Here is a 24,033-nt window from a genome sequence, read left to right on the forward strand (position 1 = left end):
CCCTGATGAACACCAGGGAGAAGACAGCACTAGTGGAGTGGGGCAATCTTCTATAGACTTGCTGTGAAAAACCCATTCCTGTTCAGGGACAGCCACCAAATTTGTGAGCATCCCAGCCTCCACTGACTCACTTTCAAGGATTAACTGTTACAATGAATTTATTGAAGTCGTAATTCCTTCCAGTGGGTTCATGTGAAGTGAACAAAACTCCTGTTAACATAAAGAAGACTGGTGACAGGAGACTGTTCTAGAGATATAGGACTTAAAACTGAGAATCTGCCTCCTGTTTCTGTCCTGAACTGTAACTGCAAAAAGAACATGCTTCATAAATCAATGAAACCCTGAGTAACGTGGGAGTGATTTATAGGCTTGTGCTTGTTTTTTGCAGCATTTAAGTGCCTTCACCACAAGACCATCCTTTCTCTTCCTGTAATCCTCTTCCTCATTCACTACTCATCTTCCAGCTTCTGCAACAAATGCAGATAAAAGATTTCACAGGCAACTTTATTCTGGCATTTCCTGACTTTTGAGTGCTTGACTTTGCAACCTTAATAATGTTTAATTCACACAGTTTATTGTGTGTAAATTCCAAACTGAAACCCCTCTCAGAAATTCCATCAGGTGGCATGATATTGACACCCACATGGGTCATCAGCAGAACTGGAACCTTTAGAGCCATTACACTAACCTCTGCCAGTGGAGTTAAGGGAATAAATGATAGTGGTAGCAGGTTGTCATCCTGTATGTGGACCAGTGTTGGCGCGGGATGAGAGAGTTTGCCAGGGTTTCACGAATATTTGCTGACCGCTGAGGAGTGGGGAGACTCAGAGATCTTGGGTTCCATTCTAGGCTCTGTAGGGGAGTGTGCTCCGTGGGCACAGACTTTTCTGCTCTGACCCCCAAAATGTGATCATTTCTGCCCCATCCTTTCCAATGTGACCCTGCCCTAATCCTGTCTCTTCCTCACCCCTTGCTCCTTGTCCCAATCCCATTGTCCTCACCTAGCCAGACCCAGCTTCCACTCCTCAGGGTTTTCATACCAGTCCCAGTCTACTTGCCCAGAAAGTCCTAGGTCTATCACTGTAGCCTATAGGTATAGGTATGTGCTAGGGGAAGCCTGGCATAAGGCCCCAAAACCCTTGGCATAAGTAGCTAACCAAGAGTAAGCTAGATCATAAGAATCACAAGATAAAACACTGTAATAACTAAACTGCTGATAGGTAAGCACAATATGGGATTCTTTTTTAGGATATTTTTAGTTAAGGACATCTGCTGATGTCTGGTCACAAGAATGCCATGGTAAACTAATTGACACACATGCAAATAAGCATGTGGGGAAAAGATTAGTAGCCTTTCGGAGACGGGTACCCCAACATAGCACCTAAATAAGCTATAAATAAGGAAAAGAGGCTGAAACCCCTACTGAATATGCATTAGGCATAGTGGTATCAGCATAACACATTATGAAAGTTGTATCCCAGCCTGTGTGCTTTGAGAGGGAGAGACGTAGCTCTTGGGAGATGCCAGGATGATGACCACTGGTGATGGTGAGGAAGAAGATGACTAACACTTCAGATTGTTTTGCAAGGGATGGGGATAAGTATATGGATGCTCCACTCATTTTATCCTTTTCTGCCTGCTTTGCTGGGTGGGAGTGTTTGTGAATTTGCTAACTGTATTAATAAAACTGTTATAAACCAGAGTGTGCATGTTACATTAGGACCTCTCAATGTGCATGGTTGCAACAGTAGTTCTGATAATACTGGGCCTGATCTTGATACAAGAACCTACCAAACTTCAAAGTGCTAATTAGGGAAACTAAATTACTAATATAATCAGCATACAATTAATAGATCAGGCAACATGGCTTTGGACTTCCCATCCCTGTCTTCACCTTCTCCTTATCCAGCCATTTCCAGTGACCCCATCTTTTTGACCCAGTCTCACTGACCAGCAAGTCCCAGTACCTTTCCTTCTAGCTCATCCAATCTGTCTCCCTCCCACAATCTGTCCTCCAGTTTTCCAGTCTCAATTTTCCTTCCCAGGCTCCTTGTCCAGTCTCAGTGTTTGCCCCCCAGCTCTTTGTCCCAGTTTCTACCCAGGTTCCTTATGCCAATCTATCCCTCACTCCCCTTGCAGGTCCAGCTCTTGTCCCCTCTGCATTTGAATCAAGCAGCTTTGTCTTCCAAACTGCCTGGGCCTAACGGGGGTCGTTGACAGGCTTTCTGTTCTCATTTTCAGAACCATGACCTGAACCTGGACTCAGCCCAGCCTGCAGCAGCCCTGAGATGCAATGCAGGGAAAGCCCTGCTCAGTCTTGAGTTGGAGCAGGCCCGGTGCAATTGTAGGGTGACCAGATGTCCCGATTTTATAGGGACAGTCCTGATTTTGGGGGCTTTTTCTTATATAGGCACCTATTACCCCCCACCCCCGTCTCGATTTTTCACACTTGCTCTCTGGTCACCCTATGCAATTGGTATCTTTGAGGAATTTCACTGCTAAAATCAAAGTCTCTTCTGAGCAGGAGTCAACTTCAATTTTTCCAAGGCTTATAACTTGGCCAAAGTTTGGAATATTTTCACAGGGTCATCAAAAGGCTCATCCCTGACACAAAGGCCACCCTATGCCAAACTTCAAGTCCCTGCTCCAAAATGGGGAGCACTAGAAGTTCTCAAAGTGAAGGTCACCAAAATTTAACAGGGGCAAAACAATATATCTTTCTCTAATCTGATTCTTGGAAACCATTTCAGCTGAAATTTTTCTAAATAAGTCCAGTCTGAGGCAGACTGCCAACATGGAAAATTTCAGCCAAAATGGTTTACATTCGGCAAAGTTATAAGCAACTGAAAACAGGATCTTATAATGGGAAATGTCAGGCAATCCTAATAATAGGCAGTGCTACCAGCCCCTCCCATAATATAAAAAACAGTCCTCTTCCCCCTCTATGTTCTAAGGTGGCTGTTGTAGCTGAACTAATTCCATAGTTTTCTGTAATTTCAAACTAGATTTTTTGTGTATAGTTTGTCTATGTCACACTGTGTTGACAGCCATTGAAGCAAACACTAGTATCTCTAGATATAGATTCTGAAATCTTGAATGCCGGGAAAGATTCCTTTCAAGAGATTATTTAGAGAGAATATTGTATTGGGGGATTAGCAGCGTGTTGTGTTGATTAGAGAAGTTGCGGGGAGGGTGCATAAGAGAGAGCTGCATACTACGATGCCCATGAGTAAAAATTATACAGCCTAACTTTTCCCTGCAGGCTCCAGTAAGCATATGCCATGTCACCCAGCAAGTGTTTGAAAATGTGGCGTTTCACTGTAATTCTGTGTTAAAAGGTCTACAATTCAGTTCAAACTAAAAGCACTTGACTGCGTGAGTCTCCTAAGTGAAAAGGGATTCAGTGCACCCTGGCTAGTCACTGCACTGCTTGTGATTTTATGGCTCCATTGAAAAGCAAGCCCTTTCTCTCTGCTCTCTGGTACCTCAGAGATGTTTGCCTTGCACAGTTAGTCACAGAGACCCTGCAGTTATTTCACACACTCCTCTAATAAAGTCTTCCGTGGCTGTCATGTATTTCCCCTATTATCTCTCCCTGCTTGAGTCTCACAGATAATTGATGATGCTTTAGTTAATCATCTTCCCTCTCTTTTGTTCACCAGGTACCTCAGCCTTGAAGGGATCCTTTTCATTTAGAATTTGTGTCTTCTCCTAGGTAATTGATCACTGCTCACCCAGGGACGCCCAATTCGCAGCAGAGTTGGAGCAGGCATCATGAATAATCAAAAAGTCGTGGCTACACTGCTTCAGGAGTGCAAGCAAGCTCTCGATGTGCTCTCACCCAAGATGTCTGATGCATCGGAGGAAGACAAGAGAGAGTTCCAGCAGTGCAAAGGTGAGGTCTCAACGAGAGGCCCCAGGAACAAGCCAGCAGATTGCTGTGAACTTCCTTGCCACAGTGACACATCCCCATCCCTGTCCTATTTTTCTTCTCCCAGCAGATGAGTGTCAGAAGATGACTGGATTTCTAGGACGTGAATGGGATGTGGGCTACAGGCAGGCAGGGAAAGAAGCCCACTTTGTTGCAGTGAATTGCTGTCAGTTCCAATTTTAGGCTTCAGTAAACATGAGCCTATAAGGAACAGTTTAGTTTGGGAAGAACAATGCCCAAAAGTTTGCTGATGCACATAAATTTCAATTATTAAAAAAAAAAAAGATGCAACTTCTGAATGCTGGCACTTACTTACTTTCCTTTCACTAGGAATTTGTCTGTTGCTTATGTATTTAACAGTTTCTCCTCATCAAAAAATCTCACCATTTGAATCTCTTTCTTGTAAAACATGCAACACCTCTACAAGTGGTGTTCCAAGAAAAACACTTGCAATATCCATATTGAAAGAATATCCTCTGCCTTTAATATTTGGAATAAATACATACAAAATGAGTGCTAAGATTCAAGAGTTTTTCATTGCCTGTCCTATGGAGAAGCTAGCATTTATTTCAGCATTGTGTGATGGTTGGTGTTTTGAATTATTTCAATTCCAGTGAAATGTAAATTTGTATTAGATATGAGAACCTGCCAAATGTTACTGTTAGTTCTAGTCAGTCTGTAATAAGCTTTCTAAGGGGCTACCCAACCTTACACCATCATAGCTTTTATTTTTCACATAAAGAATTATTTTGAGTTTTCATTACTGAATTCGTTTTCTGAGTGTCTTTCTTTCTGTCACCAGCTGGAGAGTATACCTATTCTGTTTTGCCACACAGAAAAATTACTCATGCCCTGAATACAAAGGAAAATATTAATAGTTGAATCTGAGATTTTTAAAAAGCCAAAACCATTTTTTTTAATAAGAGTGCATGTGTTTCTCACCAACTAGTTCACTTGTCTGTAGTTGGTACTATATGCATTCAGGGCATTCTCCCCACTTTGCATGAGTGATTCAATCCTAATAATATTTAGTACATATTGACCCATTTTGTATTCTAGTCTGCTTGGAACAGATTTGCAAACCCATGATCTTACTGGGAGGTCAGTGGCTATCAAGCATCTCAGTTAGTTTCTGAGCATGGTTGTGTTTGAGGGTGGTGGATAGGTTTCTGTTATAGATACGGGAAGATTTTTCTTTTTCTACAAAGGGTACTTTGTTTTCTCATCACAAATTCCTTTAAGCTTTATCACTCTTTAGAATGGGCTCTTGAACTCCTAATCAGGTAGTGCTTTCTTCTTCATCCTTCTCTTCTTCTTTTCTCCTATTAAATGCCACAAAGCATGAGAAATAATCAGCTTAGTTCCAGATAAGGTAAATCAGTGCCCTTATAGTTACTAAATTAGACATGGCCCTTCAGGTAAACTGCTTCAGGAAGTGAGTGATCAGAGACTGAAGTGAGGCTCAGGCTTTTCTTAGGAAGGGCTGGCTAAAAGAAGAAAATCCACTTGCAATGGGGCAGTGATAATAATATTAATACCTAATCATAGTTGCTGTCTGTGTGTGTATTCTACTGGAGGGCACAGACTGCAGGTTGGCTGGATGATCTCAGACTGCAGATCCCCTTTCCTATGGCAGGTGGCTTTTAAACAGCAGTAACAATCAGATTGTGATATAACTGATTCATCAAGCCCACATGTGCTTCCAACAGAATGGCATTAGTACAGGGTCACTTATGGCAGCAGTTTGAGCCAAGGGGATTCTCTGAACACAAACGCTGGGGGTTTTTCTTCTCTCCCCTCCCCCAGACATTGCCTTTGTCAAACTGGTTTTCAGACCAAACATAGGAACAACTGAAAGCCAAACACACACAAATGGGGAAAAAAAGAATCCTCACCATACCTTACTTAAGGTTTTTTGTTTTGTTTATAAATCCTACAAATCAGCTTCAGTGTAGTTTCATCTCCTTCTTCAGCCCTCCTAATTAGCCGTGAATTTACATTGCTTACAGTGATAACACAGCCATGCCATAAAATCGGTGGTGCTTGGATTTTGGCTGAAGAGTGCAGAATTATTTATAGTTGCCACTGCAATATTTTGTGGTTCCATAGATAATGATACAATGCACACAATACAATAATTGTATTTATTGCAGTCACATCCAGAGGCTCCAGTAAGGATTGGAGGCCCCATTGTACTAGGCACATTACAAATGCTTAAGAAGACCTGCTCCCAAAGACAACCTAAAAGACTCATTGACTTTCAGTGAGACTTAGGTTCGTAAGGCCCACATTCTCAAGGTACTTAGGCACCTTACTCTCATTGAAAACTCTCACTGATTTCAATGGGAGTAAGGTGCCTAAGTACCTTTAAGGATCTTGGTCTAAGTGCTCAAGTCACTTTAGAAAATGAGACTAAAGTTCCCAAGTGACTTAAGTGCTTTTGGAAATTTTATCCTAAATTCTGTTTTAACTAACACAGCATTAAAGACATTTGGTTAAGATAATAGGAAAGAATTAGGCTTTATTCTATCCTTTGCTTTTTATTGCATCCAAATGGGAACAGAGTTCATCTGCGGGATCGGGGCCTAATTAAAATCAAATGTTTAATGCAAATTTAAATTTCACTGGAGTTGAGGGTAACAGTAATGGTCTTAGAGAGTCTGCCTACGAGTGTCCCAAACCACATTACTTATTACTTTTGTAATGCTTGATCCTGTTACTGTCCTCTAAATGTCGGTATTATTTAATTCAGTGTGCTTTTTTTTTTATTGGGGAGGGGAGAGATGAGGAAGAAGAAAGGGAGAGAATGGCAATGTTGGGAAGTTGCAAGCAGTGAGATGCAGCAAGTCAATATCCGCAACTGTTAAATCTATTAACTGCAAATGTCTGAGTCAAAGAAGTCACTCTGGCAAAAAAGTTGACTCTGGCATCTCTGCAGGTATTGCTTGCTAGCCTGCCTGACCTCTTTCTCCTTCTGCTGCTGTTGCTGATCTGGGCTGAAGGGGAAGCTGGGAGAAGCTTCTCTGCTGGAGTTGTCAGCCACATTTGACAGCCCGGGAGCGCACCAGAGTGGCACCTTCTGGGACGCAGGGTCTCCAAGCAGGCTCCAGCAGGCTCCTCGGCCAGGGGAAACTTCCTCTTTGTTTAAGGCTACTATACATAAAAAGGCAGGATCTTAGTTCTGTCCTCTTTGTGGTCAACCAAGTTTCCCTCAATCCTATTTATGTGTTATCACAATTGTTATCATAGAGTTTCTATTAGCACTGGGAAGAGGTGAGCATGCTACATAGCTGTCATCCCCTCTGACCATTCCATTGAGCCACCTTTCCGTGCCTTCACTCTCTGCCAGCCTGTGCAGCAGTGGGAATAATACAGTCAATGCCCAGACAGTGCTTCAAAACACTGGGGAATCCTGGCTGCTTGTGGGGTGCTAGCAACATATAACTGCAGTGCAATGTCACTTGAGTGAGATAATATGTGCAAAAATGTGGGCATAATTTTAAAGGCAACTTTTGAAAATTTGTCCCTGAATGTCAGGGCTTCCATCTTTTTCCAAGAAAAACTATTCTACAGCCCAATAGATCTCACTGTCAGTAAGTAGACTTTAATAAGGATAAGAAATGTGGGTTTTAATTTATTATCTCTAAGATATCATGATATTGTAGAAATGTAGAAGTACATTTAACTCATTATCTCATTAAGTAATGATGATCTCAGAACAGGATTTTTCCTGGGGATCAATGACCAGCTGGGGCTAGATACGCAGCTGATGATTGCCATTAACCCCAGCTGGTCAATAATCCCTGGTTAATCCACTTTTATTAGCAGTGGGAGTCATAAAGTTTTGGTAGTTAGCACAGAGGTCTGAGAGTCATGAGACCTGGATTCATGCCTCATCTATTCTATTCCTAACTCTGCCACTGACTCACCGTGTGACCTTTGGCAAATCACTGAGGGGCTGAGCATGCAACATACCACTTGAAGTCAATGGTAGTGCTGGGTGCTCTTCACCTCTGAAAATCAGGCCTTTAACCTCACTGTGCAATACCCATTTTAAATAGGACTTAGAAATCCTCAGATGTAAGGCACTGCCAATGGGGAATTCAAAAGTGTAAAATTGGCCTGATTCTGCTTCCATTGAAGTCAGTGGTCCATTGGCTCCAGCAGGAGCAGAGTTAATCTATGCAGAACACTTCTGAAAATTCTACCCTATATGTTATGGAGTATTATTACTTCTAACATAAACTGAAAATGAAGCATAACAGTACAGGCACATATTGCCAGATCCTCAGCTAGTGTAAATCCATGTAGCTCCATGGACTTCAAAGGAACTACCCTACTGTATAGCAGATGAAGATTTGGTCCATGGATTTTCTGTATGGGTGATGCAGTTTCAACTGGTAAATACAGGGCATTTGTAGAGAATTAATTCCCTGTGCCATACATCAGCCATTCAAATGGACTGAATAATTTTGTCTTCATTTTTCTACATAACTGAGTTTTATTACTCCTTTCACTGTGGTACTGGGAGTATGTGTGTGTGTGTGTGTGGGGGGGGGGGTGATCCACAATTATTTCTACTACTGCAGCTTGAATAATTCATTGCCAATGACCTTTGTGGCAAATGTGGACATTGAAGAATTATTTAACAAACTTTCCAAGCCTTCTAATTATCTTAGTCCTTTTTAGTCGTTAGCAGATTTCTAATAGTCTTTAGCAAATGGGATAGGTTTACCATGCTGTTGGTTGGGTTAATTCACTCAGCCAAAAACCTGTTCTTTGGGGAAAATGTTTCCTACGTTTCTTTCTCTAGTTCTTCACGCATAGACGGCCACCAAAGTGTTTTACTTCCTGCTAAAAACCTTTTTAATGTCTGGCAGCCCCAATTTACCTGCAGGGCATAGCAGAGCAACCGATGAGATGCACCCCTCTCATTATTACTCTTGTGACAAAAACCAACAGCTTGTAGTCCCTCAGAAGAGGTGCAGGCAAGGGAATGCTTTTTGCGGGTTAGATGCTACATCATAACACCAGAGGCTGAATTATCTGCAATTTCCTTACCTGCACTTTGACCTTTTCAGCTTCGCTCCCTGATGATCTAAGGACCCTTATTGAAGAGGCAAAGGAAATGAAGTGGCCCTTCGTGCCAGAGAAGTGGCAATACAAACAAGCCATAAGCCCAGAAGACAAAACAAATCTGCAAGATATGATCAGTGCAAGGCTGCATGAATTACTGGTATGAAGTTCAGCACACCTGTTCCTTTAAAATCTACAAATGCAATTCTTGAGTGTATAGTGCCCTAGTCCTCTATATTTACTGCTACACAGATGACACCATTCCTCACTGTAATTTAGCAGACAATGACTTTGTTAATGAACTAATCTGAGGAAGCAGCTATCAGAAAAGGGCCAATCACACACAAACTAGATATGGAACTCCCATCGCTTCCCTAGTTGAATTCCCCAGATGAAATGAGGTTCCGATTAGTATGAACAGCTTAGAATAATTCCTGTTGTGATTTTAATGAATCCATATCCTGGAGACAGTGGCTTTGTGCCATCACTCTTCATGGAGTACCTAATCTCTAGATACGCTAGACATAATGAAAGCTGGAAGGATAAAGGATAGTATTGCTGTTTGGAAACTGGGAGCCCAGTCCTGCTCCCATTGAAATTAATAGGAGTTCTTCCATTGATGTCAGTGTGAGCAAAATCAGGCCTTTCTGTTAGATTTCTGGGCTGTGGGCTAGCTGAGACTCAGACTTGAACTTGAGATCTAAGATGATGTTCACCCCCATTCCCAGCTGGCAACCCAATGAGAGCTTTTAAGTTGATTATTAAGAGACTCTCTTGCTGTGCCTGACAGTGGGGCAAAATAGCCTAACTCAGGATATGTCTACACTACCCACTGGATTGGCGGGCAGCAATTGATCCAGCGGGGATCAATTTATCACGTCTAGTCTAGATGCGATAAATCGACCCCCGAGCGCTCTCCCATCGACTCCTGTACTCCACCGTCACGAGAGGCGCAGGCAGAACCGACAGGGGAGCGGCAGCAGTCGATTCACCACAGTGAAGACACCGTGGTGAGTAGATCTAAGTACGTCGACTTCAGCTACGTTAGTCACGTAGCTGAAGTTGCATAACTTAGATTGATTTCTTCCCCGTCCCTCCCCTACACCCTTCCCCCCCCCCGGGTAGACCAGGCTTCAGAGCACAGCACATAGTGGGGAAATGAGTCCCGGTGGACAATGCAGGAGGTTGGCATCAGAGGATACGTATATGCTGTAATTAAAAACCCATGGCTGGCCCGTGCCAGCTGACTCAGGTTTGTGGGACTCTGGCTAAGGAGCTGATTAATTGCAGTGTAGCTGTTCGGAGCCTGGGCTCTAGGACCCTGCAACGTGGGAGGGACCCAGAGCTTGGGTTGCAGCCCAAGCCTGAACATCTATACTGCAGTTAAACAGCCCCTTCGCCCAAGCCCTGCCAGCCAAAGTCAGCTGGCATGGGCCAGCCATGGGTGTCTAATTGCAGTGTAGACATACCCAGAAAGGCTCCAGGCAGGATATAGTGGGTGGAAGCAGTGACATCTCCATGTGTACAAATATTTTGCTACTGTATAATGGTACAGGAAAGAAAGTATCTAAAAGGACTTTGATAGTATTCCCTCAAGCAGAACTAATTATATAAATGGGCAGGAATATGCCTACAAGGAATGATTTGTTCATTAATTCAAAACAAAAACATAAAAATAACTTTACTTCATTTATGCTGTTTACTAATCTCTGCACTTGATGCATTTGGGGTAGGGATGGCCTTTCTTCTGTTTTCGCCTTGCACAATGGGGTCCTGATCCATGACTGGAGCTCCTAGTTGCTATGGTAATACAAACAATAAATTAATAATAATAGATTAGTCACTTTCACTTTATTAGCCTCTTTAACGTTCCAGTGATCTTGCACTACTGTGATGCTGTTGTGTTCACGTTTCCAGCAAAAGAGGAGAATGTTTAAATCCTCCCAGAAAACTTTGCATTGACATTTAAAATAAAATCCTGAAATACATATTTATATAATATTTTGTAAAACCTGATTTTGGAATTTAGTTCAATGGGGCTGATAGCGCGGAGTATGGACTCCTCACATGAGTGAGGTCATGTGGGATTGGGTCCTCAATTTTGGGACGAAACTCCACAACAGAAACCTGCAAAAATGTTTCTGCATCATGCAAGAAACCCCTTTGATTTTAATGGGGCTTTTCACAAGAGTAAGGATTACTCACCCAAGAAAGGTTTTGTAGGATTGAGCCCTAAACAATCAATATCTGGTGCCTAAAGACCCAAGCCTGGAAGGTGATGGATAAAAAAAACCCCACTTTTTCTCCAGCCTTTTCCAGTTATAGAAATATCAAGTTTGCTTGTTTGTTTATTTTGAAGTCAAGTGTGATATTTAGATTCATGGTGCCTGTTTAAAAACAGAGTTAAACTAAAGATGAGGGGACTCCAGTTTTCCTCTCACTTATAGTGAGGTACATCAGGAGTAGTGAGCAGAGTTACACTGGTGCAAGTGAAAGAGGAGTCAGGCCCAAGAGACCTAGGGAGAAATCCTGGCCCCACTGACATGAATGGCAAAACTCTTCTTGACTTCACTGAGGCCGGGATTCCATTCAGTCAGGCCTGAGTACAGCCAACAAGTTTTGGATCCAGGAACTTCAATCATATTTTTTACACATCAGCACAAATAGCTTTAAAAAAAGAAAATTGGAAGCTTGACTCGCACCCCTTACATGTTACTAATAAGTGGGGAGTGTTTGCTTTTGTACGCTCCACTGATAAGAAGGATTTTATTGTAATTCTCAATTTATTTTGGTATTTTCTTTTTTCTCTTGGTGTGTGTGGCCCTAGACAGAAATTTATGGCAGAGGCCGACCTCCTTTACAATCCTCACAAAGCTTTCTAACTTTGGAGCACTTGTCTGCTCTCTCCCAGGATAAACACCTGCAGTAAACTCCCCGAGAAACCGGGATAGATAGGAGATTAATGTGGCTGTAATAGTGGAGCAGTGTTTTCAGCATTATGCCCGCTCCCCAGGTAGATGGGTCTTTTCCGAGATGATACCAATTATTTATTGCCGAAACATCTGTTGATAACTGCAGCTGCCCTTGTTAAACAAAGCATATCATGGGGTCATAGACTATAGGGACCTAAAATCCTACCGCATGCTAGTTTTAAACCATTCACCAATACCCCTTGAAATCCATGGGTTACCGTCTTCTTCAATGTTTCATCGTGCCGTTGAAAATACTTTGTAAACGCTGTGCTGCCCTTCCCCGTGTGCTTTGAAGTATTATTTCATCTTCATCGGTAATTTATATTCCAGTGCTATTGTACTGTGGGGGAAAAAGGGAAAACCTTTTTTGTTTTCCATTTAATTGTAGATCGACTGACATTTTGACCTGTATTATTAGTATTAGTCAGGAAAAGGGATTTTTTTCCTCCTTCTCCCCCCCCCCCCCCTTTTTTTTTTTTTTTTTTTATTTTAAATAAAATTTCAAGGCAGAGCAAGAGCTCTTTGAATCAAAGGCTGGGGAGGGGGGAGAAGAATGAGGCTGAAAAGGAATGTTTACAGTTTGATGAGGAAAGATAAAAGTCTGAACAACTTTTTCTTTTTTAATGTGGAGGGCAAAGAGATAATTAAATTCTCTGAAAGAAAAATAAGCCTTCGTAGATATTGAGGAAAACCTTTTAACAATTTTCATCTGCGTTTATTCTAAATTATTAAGTTTAGAATAAGTTCTTAAATTTAATGAACTAAGGTTTGTAAAGTACTTTGAGACCTTGAATGAAAGGTGCTTTATTACCATAGAGCGTTGTTGCTATTATGAAGCGCCAGATTTTGATACCCTTACTCATGTTGGGTAATGACTTACGTGGTGAATAGTTTGTTGATTTCTTGGTTCTACCCAAAGGGAGTAAGTGTATTGAAATTTGGTCCTCAGCATTTGGCTTATTCTCACATTTTTAAAACTGGTGTATCAGTTCCTGGTTGCTGCATCTGTAGGAGGCACAAAGAGTTTGTCTGACCTGTCAAGGTGAGACGGCTTCCATCATTCTTTTAAACTGCTCCACTTCGTATTTGTTTCAGAATTTTTGCTTTTCCAATATGACTAAAAGATTATTTCCCTCCCCCATGTTTTTTTTTTTTTTTAAGTCCTATTTAGTCCAAATTCAATGGGAATCTTCCCTGCATCTCTTAGAAATGTCTTCTGATGAAAATTCACAGGCATATCCAAATGACCATCCCAATTTAACTGGCTCAACAAAGTGTTTCTCACATTTTTTGAACAGACAAACAGGTTTTTAAAGGAGTGGTCAGCTAAAAGTGAGCATATCCCCCAGCTAGTTACAGTGGACCTCATTCTTCAGGCTTCTTCAGCAAAAATTCCCATGAAGGGGGTATTTGAGCTGGGTAGAGACTTCAGGATGGAGCTCTCTATTTGTATCTAAAGCCAAAAAAATGTTCCAGTTGTCAGTGAGATCCTAATGCTTCCAAACCCCAAACATGTGGAAGCGTCAGGATTTTTGTTTTACTCATAAGACTGCTTTTGTTTTCCTTTGTTAGACCATGGTAGCAACCTTAAATCTGGAAGGATTATGCCCTCTCCATAAGAAAACCACACACACCTGCAGGACTAAGACAGGACTCCTGGCCCTTCAGTTCCAAAACCTGAGGCTTCTGCTGCTTATATTAGCCCTCTGAATGATCTCTGTTAGCTGTAAGCTATCAAAATGTCCCTATGTTCTGCTTCCAGCCTATAGAGGGCAACATGTCCACACACACACACACGTATGTGAGTAGTTTCATTGTGGGACAACTTTATGCTCACGAGCAGTCATCTTGTGAGACTACTCATGTGATTTAGTGATTTACTGGATTAGGGCCATACCCTGCGCTTACTGAAGTAAGTGACAAAAATCTCCCATGAGATTAATGGGAGCAGGATTGCACCGTGTTATATTAATTGTTGTATTTATTATATTAAATATTTGTAATGATCATGGACCAGGATCCTATTGTTCTAGGTGCTGTACAAAGACAGAACAAAAAGATAGTCCCTGCCCCCAAAGAGCAAGAGGGCAAATGGGTACAGATAGACAAGGAAATAATGAGACAATACTGGTCAGCATAGTGGGCAGTGGTCTCATTGGCAGCCTAGCCATTGACAAGCTTTTTGTAGGCATCAGGGCAAAGAAGAGTTTCTCTAAACCATCCACAATAATCATTAATAACTTTGCTTATTGAAAATCTGTTTTCTTTTTCAAATGTAGCCAGCATATGAGGTTTCAAGGAGATTTAACTACATGGAAAGCTGGAAGGGGTAAGAGCAAGCCAGTTTTGACTAGAGGGAGACCAGCATTAAACAGAAGTCAATTTCAAGTAATGATCATTCTTTCTTATTATTAGAGTAGTATCAAGGGACCAGCCAAGATTGGGTCCACACATGGTGCTAGGCCCTGTACACACAAGTAGACAGTCCCTGTCCCAAAGAGCTTGCAGGTTAAATAGACAGGAGAAACCCAGGGTGAGGGCAAGTGGTAAAACTCACAAGCAGAGTGAACAATGTGAAACAATATTTAATGACTGTTAACTAAAAATACATTTTCTGCCAGGTTTGAAGAAGATATGTTAATTTATTTCTGTGTCCTCACAGTAAATGCGGCAATTTTCAGACCAAAACAATTTTCCAAGGCAAAGTTATTGGGAGACTGGGGGGAGGGAGTCTAAAATAAGCTATTGTAATGGGAACTAGTTGAACCTTAACTTCAGGAAAGCTTATTCAGTCCTTACGTGGGCAAAATTCCATGAAGTTAATGGGAATATTCAAGTCAATGGGAATTGTGCGATAATGAGGACTGAATAAGCTTTCCTAATGACTTGACCTAATGAAATGTTTAGAGGCTAACATTAAAGAAACAGGCCTGATTAAGATGTCACAGGTGTGCTTGACACTTTAGAGATGGGAACCTTTGAAACAGCAGGAGCTGAGTATTTAGCTTTCTCCTTTTTGTACCTGTTGGTAAGGTAACAAAGAGCATTATAATCTAAAGCCCTAACTCTTGGCCCTGGGCCTTTAGCTGTCCAGACTGACCTTTTGCTACCTGACTTATGTTATAAGATCTCCCTTAGGTGATCCAAGTGTAAGGGAGAGTCAGGTAACTGAGAACTGCAGTTTGGTTTCTGTCTGGTGCTGAGGAAGGAATTCATGCCATCATAGGCTCCCTTTCATTTCTACTGATGCCTACATCCCTAGCATCCCAGGTCTTGCTTTTTTTAATTGAGAAATATCACAGAACAGCTTTTATAAGCATCAGAGAATGCCAGCTCTCTAATTCTAATCCAGAATTCGCAGTGCTCAGGAAACTGAAATGCATACAAAACCAAAACTTTCCATCTGATCTGTTTACCTGTTGGATCCTGTGGTAAATTAGCCAAGGGTACTTGTGATAATGCTGAAAACATCTAGCCCTGTCTGGTAAATTGCCACAGTATATCTGTCTATTAGTCTGAGTGACCAATGACCATTTTAAAGTATTTAAAGAGAGACAAGGTGGGTGAGGTAGTATCTTTTATTGGACCAACTTCTGTTGGTGAAAGAGACAAGCTTTTCAGCTACACAGACTGAAGAAAAGCTCTGTGGAGCTCAAAATCTAGTCTCTTTCACCAACTGAAGTTGGTCTAATAAAAGGTATTACTTCACCCACCTTCTCTCTCTAATATCCTGGAGCCAACATAGCTACAACCACACTGTAGGAAACATTTTAAAGGTATGATATCTTGTTTACCTTGAGGGATATAAATTAACCCTGTTAATTGCCAGTTTTCAAACAATAGTATGGCAGTATCTTCAAGCCCTCGTGAGTCACAAAACATTACATCTTAAAATCACATTATTCTGACTACCAGAATGCATTTTGCCTCCACCTTCAACTCGGACTGGATTTTAGTGGCTCATATCTTGAGAATTGTTAGACCAGGTAGATGAGGAAGGAATTATAAATTCTGATCATAAAGCACCATTGAAGTAAATGATTGCTTTGCCAGTGACTTCAGTGGGCATCCATCTTGTATATTTAAATACCCCCCTTTACTGGATTTAGCCTCACAATACCCTGTGAGATAGGGAAGTAGTATTGTCCCCATTTTACAGATGGGAAATTGTGGGACAGAGAGACCATGGCCCAGATCCTCAAGATATTGAGGTGCCTATTTCCCATTGATTTAAATTGGAGTTAGGTGACCAAATATCTTTGAGGCTCTAGACCTAAGTGACCTGTCCAAGGTCACACCAGCAGTCTGTGGTAGAGCAGGGAATCAAACTTGGCTCTCCTTAGTCCCAGGCTAGTGCCCTAACCACAGGACTATCTTTCCTCTCCTAGCAGGCAGAAACTTAGCACTTGCATAGCAGTTTACATTTTCCAAGTGCTCCCTGTACTTAGTAACTAATCTTCCCGGGGTTATAGTGAATGCCCAAAGGGACTCAAGCTTTTGTTTTCCTGATTCTGACATCCTCAGAATTCCTCAATGGCAACATAGCGTCAGAGATTCACAAGTGAATATTGATCCATGTGTTGTCATGTGTATGAAGTCTACGTGCTGTTAACGTGTAGAGCAGGAAATGAAAAATATATAGTAAATGCAATTGCCAGAGAATTAAGCTGAAAAGAGAGAGTGAATTTTTGATTCTTGAAAGCTGTAACTGTTCCAGAACTTAGTTCTCATATGGTGAAGAAAGACATTTACTCAAAAAATAAAGCTGTTCCAGGGCTTTTAAATTCTTTTGTATCTGGGGCTACTAGTAACAGGCTCAATCAATCAATGGAAAAACTCTCAAAGACCTCAGAAGGGAGTTGGTTAGGGCTTGTATCAGCAGACCCAGAAGTTACATAAGAAGTGAGGTAGTGGTGTCTACCAGTTTGATCAGGGAACTAGATGTCCGGAATCATGTGTTCTATTCCAGACTCTGCCACTGATTTGCTATATGACTAGGGCAAGTCATTTAACCATTCTTTGCTTCAGTTTACCCATATGTAAAATGGGTGTTAGAGAACATAGCAACCTCACAGAGATACTGTGAGGTTTAATTCATTAGTGTTTGTAGAGGACTATAAGATTGGCAGATAAAGGAACTATACAGAAATGCAAACTGTATTATTCTACAATTAGATTGTTAACAAAAATTGACAGAGAAACCCAGTGCAATGCCACAGGGTTAACAATTCCCAGCAGATCCAGTCTCCACTAGAGAAGATGGGCTTTGCTAACAGGGCATTAATCAAGTCCTTCAATGCCATATCCTTCAATGCTTTGGCCCTTCGTTGATTGATTGGCCCACAGCTGATATAGATGGATGGAAGAAATATAAACAAGCAATAGGCAATTTCTTAGGATTTATATATATAGATGAGATGTAAATTGTGTGTCAATTTAGGAAAAGACCTAGGAGATATAACTGAAGCCACTGGAAATATGCACCATGAAAATTCCTTCCTGTTGCATGCATTTGGGATCTCCCTGAAGAATTTCAGTGTTCACTAACAAAATAAATGAAAGCTGAAGTGTTCAAACATGAGTGCCTACAGCTAGGCACATAGTTCCCTAGTTAGGCACCTAGATGAATGCAGGATGAGTTAATGGTGCTCAGTATCTTTGAAAATTAAGCCGTTTATTAGCTGCCTAAGTTTCTACCCCTTTTTGTTGCAAAGGCATCTTTCCTAATGTGAACTTTCCTGAGTCTGCAGACAGACACTCATTTCATGGAATGCTTACCTATGTGTTCATTGCTTTATAAATAGACAGGCGTGAACCAGTATTTCATTTATTTGTGCTTTTAATTCCTGTTAAATTAGTCATCACATTAAGGGTTCCCCAATCTTCTTCACCTCCTCCTCCTCATTCATTACTACACCAGTAATATCCATTTTACACAGTTCCTGCCAGGTCTAGTGCCAGATGGCTCTGGTTCTGAATTTGTGTCCTGTCTTGGGAACAGCTGCCATTGTCAGTGCAAAGAAGGTGTCATGGCTTTGAACCCAAAGCTGGGACCCAAACTTGAAGCTCTATGTGGGGCGGAGCTGTAGCACTAATGCAAGAAACCATGAAAACAGCACACACTTCCACTCGCTGCTGTTAAGCAAAAGCCCTTCACTTTCAGTAAAGGCTCTTTTGCATTTTTCCCAATCAACCATGTATAGAAATCTCATGCACACTTAATTCCGTCACCACCTGACTCCGCTTCCCAGCCATGAGATTCCTCTTTGTATCATAAACTCAATTAGACATATGCATTTCACTTCATGGAAACAGATGTTAAAACAAAGCGTGTATTTATTTCTCTTTCCCTGTCTCCCCCTAGATCTAGACACATACAGACACTCTCTAAAATGATAATAGGAAATATAGTAAATGAGAGAGCTCCCAATAAAGGACAAAGGGGCTTAAGTGTCCATGTATGAGCAGCAGATCTGAATTTCTGATTGCTCTCAGCTAGGCAGTTACACCTTTGAAGTCAGTGGAGTTACTCTGGGTTTATAATGGTGCTATGGAGAGCAGAATTGGGTCCTCTGTCTCAGTTTGTTTAAAAATAGTTTCGAGAGTTTCTTTGTACATGTTTTTGTGTACGTACCCAGCATGGCAGTTATCCAGCACTATCTTTGGATGCTAAGGAATTTTAAAGCCATGCTATTTGGCAACAAATGAAAGAAGTGAGTATTAATTTCTCAGTGTACTGGTAGAAACACAGGAACTTAATTACAAGGACTGACACCAAACTACGTTGCTATGTGCCACACAGCATGCAACCGTTCCTTTTTTAAAAAAAAAAATTGTGGAGATTCTCCCCCGGGCTTGACTTTTCTACATTTTGAGTACATTTGGTTTTGGAGAGAGACACAAGAGCCTTCAGCTTTGAGCAGGGAGTTAAATTATGCAGCTGCAAGGCTGCCAGGCCCTCCAGAATAGGATGCTTCGTTTAGATTTTTCACAATGCTATTGAAGTGCTTATTTTCCTCCTGAAGAGACACAAACAGATGCAAACTTCTGTAAACACTTTAGAAATGAATTCAGTGAGTTTGGCCTCTCAGCAGTGCTCAATAGCTGACAGAAAAATGTCTAATTAGTGCAAGTGGAAATAATAGGGCCACTTGGATTCCTTCCATCCTCCTCCAAGTCTACTTTTCCTAGGAACTCAAAGGCCCTTTTGTTTGGTAGGTCACCCTCTCTCAGGCTTTTGTGCTCCAATCTATTAAGGGAAGAAGGGGAGAAAAAATAGATTAGGCAATGCTCTGTGCTTAAATATATGGTGTGTTCATGAGCATTTAGAATGGGTAGTTTGCAGGGTCAGTTTACAGGTGCTTAAAGAGAGGGATTCCTCCATTGTGGACAGGCAGAAGTAGAGCATGTGTAGGCAGGGAGTGGGGAATCCCTTTCAAGTGCCATCCTTTCAGCAAACACCACTCTCTGAATCAGGAAAAAGTTAAACAAAAAACAAAAACAGAACACCACCTTGAAGTGTGGAAAAGCTGGGAGATAGCAAATATGCTGCTATTGATTGGTACCATTATCCTATCATCATATCCTATCCAAACCATCCCTGCCTTGCTTTCTTCATCACCTGAGAGTTACATAGCAAGCTGTGCATTTAAAAACTGGACAGAATAGTAAGATCCCCTCTGTGAGCCTGATCCTGATCTCAGTTGCATCAGTATAAATCGAGAGTCTCTCTATTGATGGAGCTAACCTGGTATAAAAACCCATATGAAAGGAAAATCAGGCTCAGTGGCTCAGATTCTCAAAGGTAGTTAGGCTCCTAACTCTCATTAGGTACATGTACACTTAAGGTGGCGTGTAGCAGACAGACACTGCCCAGCCAGCTAGCGCAGATATAAATAGCAGTGTAGATGGGGAGAGAGAGCTTAGGCGAGTAGAGTAGCATGCCCTACATGCAGGAACCCTCTGCACACCCAAGCAGTGCCTCTCATGTCTACAGTGCTATTTTTAGCAGTGGAGTGTCCCACTGCCAGGGCCATGGTGAAAGGCTCCAGCAGTGAGGAAAGGCTCTAGCAGGGGGCCTTTCCCTGCTGGAGCTTTTCTCTACCAGAGCCTTTCCCTCTGGCTTACTCCCTGCCACCACCTGTTCTTGCTGGGGAGCTGCTGGAGTTTTCCCTGCGTCCGGAGCCTCTCATTGTGGGGTACAGCTATGCACCAGAGTGACAAGTGTCGACGCAGCCAACCTTTCACTGTGGCGGATACTAGCTATATGTATGGTCTTCTCCTTTACACATTGTTATAAATGTAGACATAGCCATTGAGTTGGGTGCCTAAATACCTTTGAGTATTAATTTGAGTATTGAATATGTGCCTACGAGGAGAGCTAATGAGCGAGGGAAATGTTATAAGCCAACTACAAGCATTGAGCTAGCTGCCTAACCTTTTTATTTGAAATTTTGCTGGTGATTCAGAAAAAGTTCTCTCTTCAGTCGCGCGGTATCTGATAGGGCTTTGGGGACTGATTCTGCTCTCACTCACCAGTTTTAACACCATTGATTTCAGTGGAGTTACTCCTGATTTACACTGGTGTGAGGGAGAGGAGAGTCAGGCCCTTTTTGGGAGAGAGCTTGACATACTAGATTTTTCAAACACTCCTGGCTCTGCACTTTTCACTGTATAGAGAGCCCTTTACATCCAAGCATCTCAAAGTACCTGACAAAATTGGGTAAGTAGCATTACTAGCCTCATTTTTACAAGGCGGGGTAATTGAGGGTTACAGGGAGGTTGTAGGCTAAAGACCTGGCTGGAAAGCATATTTTGTGCCTGTGGAAGCACAGGAGGGATGGGTTCCCTGACTATACCATATTGCAAGAGTCTCTTCTCGCTTCCTGAAGCAACCTGCGCTCCCTCTTCTCCCTTCTGTGAAGACAACTCTTTTCACTTTTCTCTTGCTTAAGACCAAGAGACAGTGTGACCCATGGGAATTCTGTAGAATAGGATCCAGTTAAAAGACAGTTCAGACAAGAAGGAAGGGACAATAACTTCACACTCCTTTACATTCCTCCTACAACCTGTGCTCCCGGAGTGATGTTTTGAGATAGGAAAAGAGGCTTCTACCGTGGTTTACTGGTCCTTCATTCTGCCCTGCTTCTCAGATAACAATAATCATGTAATGTACACGTTTCAGTGAAATGATCATTGGATGCTACTCTCCCCATCACAAGACAAACCCTCAAAGGTGGTATGAAATTCCTAATTTGAGCTTGTGGAGCTCTTTTCCTCATTGCCCCATTGGAGGGAAGGGGGGTGGGGGCGGGGACTGATCCTCCAACTCCCCTGGAAAGGGCAAAGTGTTTGGGCCCTAGACTGGCAGATGTCCCAAGATCTGCATGGCTCTCTAGACACCCACAGAGGCTCTGTGCATCCACACTGCTACCCTGCTGGCCTCCCTTCCCCCTAACAGCATGCTCCTTCGGGAACTCTGGCTGATTCCTCATGCCAGTGAGAAGGATCAGCCACAGAGGAGACTCCAAGGGAGTTAATACTGCTTTAAAAATCATTAAAGGTGACCTGCAAAGGAAAAAACATTGGACTTCTGCCCTGTTTGCTTCTTTGTGATGTATAAAGGAGTGTTTGATCTTGCAATCTTAATGTTGCATTAATGCCAGTTATTTATATTTAAGGCTGATCCGGCAGAGAGCTGATTGCCTCCTGAGAGGCCATAATTTCCTATGGGACTTTTAGGGAAAAAAGGAAAAGAAACTCTGGAGGTAACACTCACAGCTCCCATTTAAGCTAATGGGAACTCCAGCAGCTCAGCAACACTAAAAATCAGGCCACTCATTTGGATAATATTTAAATATTTACACATATGTAAATAAGTGGCCTGAGGCACTCAAGGCATTTTGTTTTCATCTTCACCTCTCTGTGCCTCAGTTTCCCAATTGCAAACTAGGACTAATGGTACTTACCCACCTATGTCAATTCTTTGAAGATTTATGGATAACAACTGCCGCACAAACTAGATGCGGAACTCTTGCAGCTGTCAGTGACATCAGATGGAAATTGGGAGGGTGCTGGGTACTTCTCCAGGCCAAGCAGTGTAAGAGCTAGACATTACCATTATGACTATTAATTGGTTTGTTGTTCCTTTAAATTTATTTACAAAGCACTTAACTGCCATTCTAGGAGCAGTATAACAATTAAAAAGACAAAATAGGGACAAAATCCACATTACAAACCCATAAAACAAACTACCCAACCAGAAGCTTGCATGCTAAAAAAAAAAAAAAAAAAAAATCACAAAATAGACAGAAATAATATTTATAATACTTATAAACTTTATTTAATCACCATCACCCTTACCAAAAGCCCGGGAACAAAATAATTGCAAGCAGATTGAGAAATGCATACAGTATTTTATTTGTTTTTCCTAATGTCTATTTCTTCAATCTCTGTAAAATTGTGTGACTATCTGATAGCAAATAAGGAAGACTATTTGACTGAAAATTTGGTCTAGTGCATAGTGTTGTGTAAGCAGCACTATTCCGCAAAGAGTTATTAAGCTTGAGTATTTTCTGTAAACACTTAACTGAACTTCTTTTACCTCTCCTGTTTCTGCCTGGCTCTCTCCTGTTTTTGGTTTTCTTTTCAGCTTTATTTGAAAGCCTCCATCATGGTCAAGGACTGTGCAACAGCAGCTGCTATTGTGTTCCTGATTGACCGATTCCTATATTGGGTGGATGCCTCCAGCAAACTTCTTCGGATTGCCAAAGGCCTGCACAAGTTGCAGCCAGCCACACCAATAGCCCCTCAGGTGGTTATTCGCCTAGCTCGCATCTCTGTAAATTCAGGTAACAAAACTCTTGTTAAGTGCTCTCTTGCTCTCTCTCTCCATTTTCTCAGCTCAGTTCTAATTAGGAGCTACTTGACTTTCAAGAGGATACTTTGTCCTATTCTGGGGATGACATTCCTATGATCCCAGTGCCATCTTTTCAAACCTAGATCCCACCCCCCTGCCTCCCTCCCACCTCCTCTTGCCAGCACAAAGGGCCTGGCATAAAGGGTTTCAGAGCCAAAAGCAGTAGAGAAAATTGTGAAAGGGTGTGGAAAATACTAATTGGAGCTTTTGTTCCTTAACAAATCTGCCCTGCTGGTTTCAAACAGGGGTATCTGAATTGCTATACTTCTGACCAAGAGCCTTTAAAAAGTAGATTAGAATACTGGCATTTTCTCTGCACTGTCCCAGCCGCTTTTTCAGTAGGGCCACTTGACTATACAAACAATGCAGCTGACAGACCCACTAATGTAAATTGGTACTTTTTTTCCATCACTCTTGGAGCGTGGATGGTACCTGAATGGCTTTTAAAGTATCTTCCCGTTATTTCAGGACCAAAGGTAAAAGGAGAAGCTGACTGAATCTAGCCTGGTTTTAACAACTCAATTTAAATTTTACTGTGTTTTTTTCACTGTAAACCCTGTGTTTAGGATGTTTCCTTGCTGCATGAATTCAGTACCCACCTACCCAGTTCTTAAATCTGTTACTGAGGAGGGGTAGTTGTCCCAGGTTGCTCAGAGGATTGGTGGGTTTGGGAAGAAGGTGCCTGCCTGGGTTTGTTGGGGGCATCATGGGGAGAGGGATTTAGGGAGAAGAGATGGTCCCTGGCCAGGCTGCTCTCAGTACAGTTCAGGCCAGGCCATGCATTTCCCCAGTTTAGCTTTCCTCACCTCCTCTAAAATTAAATCTGTCCTAATCCTATCACCCTACCTCTCTGCAGCACACCATAGCTGCTGCCCCTGCTCCTCTCTAGCCCTCCTCTCTAACAAACAGAGGAGGAAGCCCAGGGAGCAGGTGGGACAACTACATTTTTTGCAAGAGAGAGTGTAGAAGGGCGTGGAGCCACTCAGCCTGCGAAGAGACCAGCAGCTCAGGGCCTGTTCCTCCCTGTTCCCCACTCTCTTCTTTGAATGATGTAGCAGCCTAACCTCCTCACCCCTCCTCGGTCCAAAACCACCTCTCTCTGCTTGTGATCAATCCCCGGGAACAGCTCCCTATTC

General features: G+C 42.1%; 1 protein-coding gene across 3 annotated transcripts in view; it reads left to right on the forward strand.

Moving 5' to 3' along the window:
• ALPK1 (alpha kinase 1) overlaps positions 1-24,033 on the forward strand; it is a 74,589-nt gene that overhangs the window by 31,424 nt on the left and 19,132 nt on the right. For all 3 annotated transcript variants that reach the window (XR_004645900.1, XM_034772127.1, XM_034772128.1), the window contains exons 2-4: positions 3,716-3,895; positions 9,013-9,167; positions 22,631-22,829. Coding sequence is in view for 2 of the 3 variants with exons in the window: in XM_034772127.1 (XP_034628018.1) it covers positions 3,775-3,895; positions 9,013-9,167; positions 22,631-22,829 (475 nt within the window). In the remaining variant the exon portion in view is untranslated. The remainder of the gene's footprint in view (positions 1-3,715; positions 3,896-9,012; positions 9,168-22,630; positions 22,830-24,033) is intronic.

This window comes from Trachemys scripta, chromosome 5 (assembly GCF_013100865.1).
Source record: "Trachemys scripta elegans isolate TJP31775 chromosome 5, CAS_Tse_1.0, whole genome shotgun sequence".
NCBI lineage: Eukaryota > Metazoa > Chordata > Testudines > Emydidae > Trachemys > Trachemys scripta.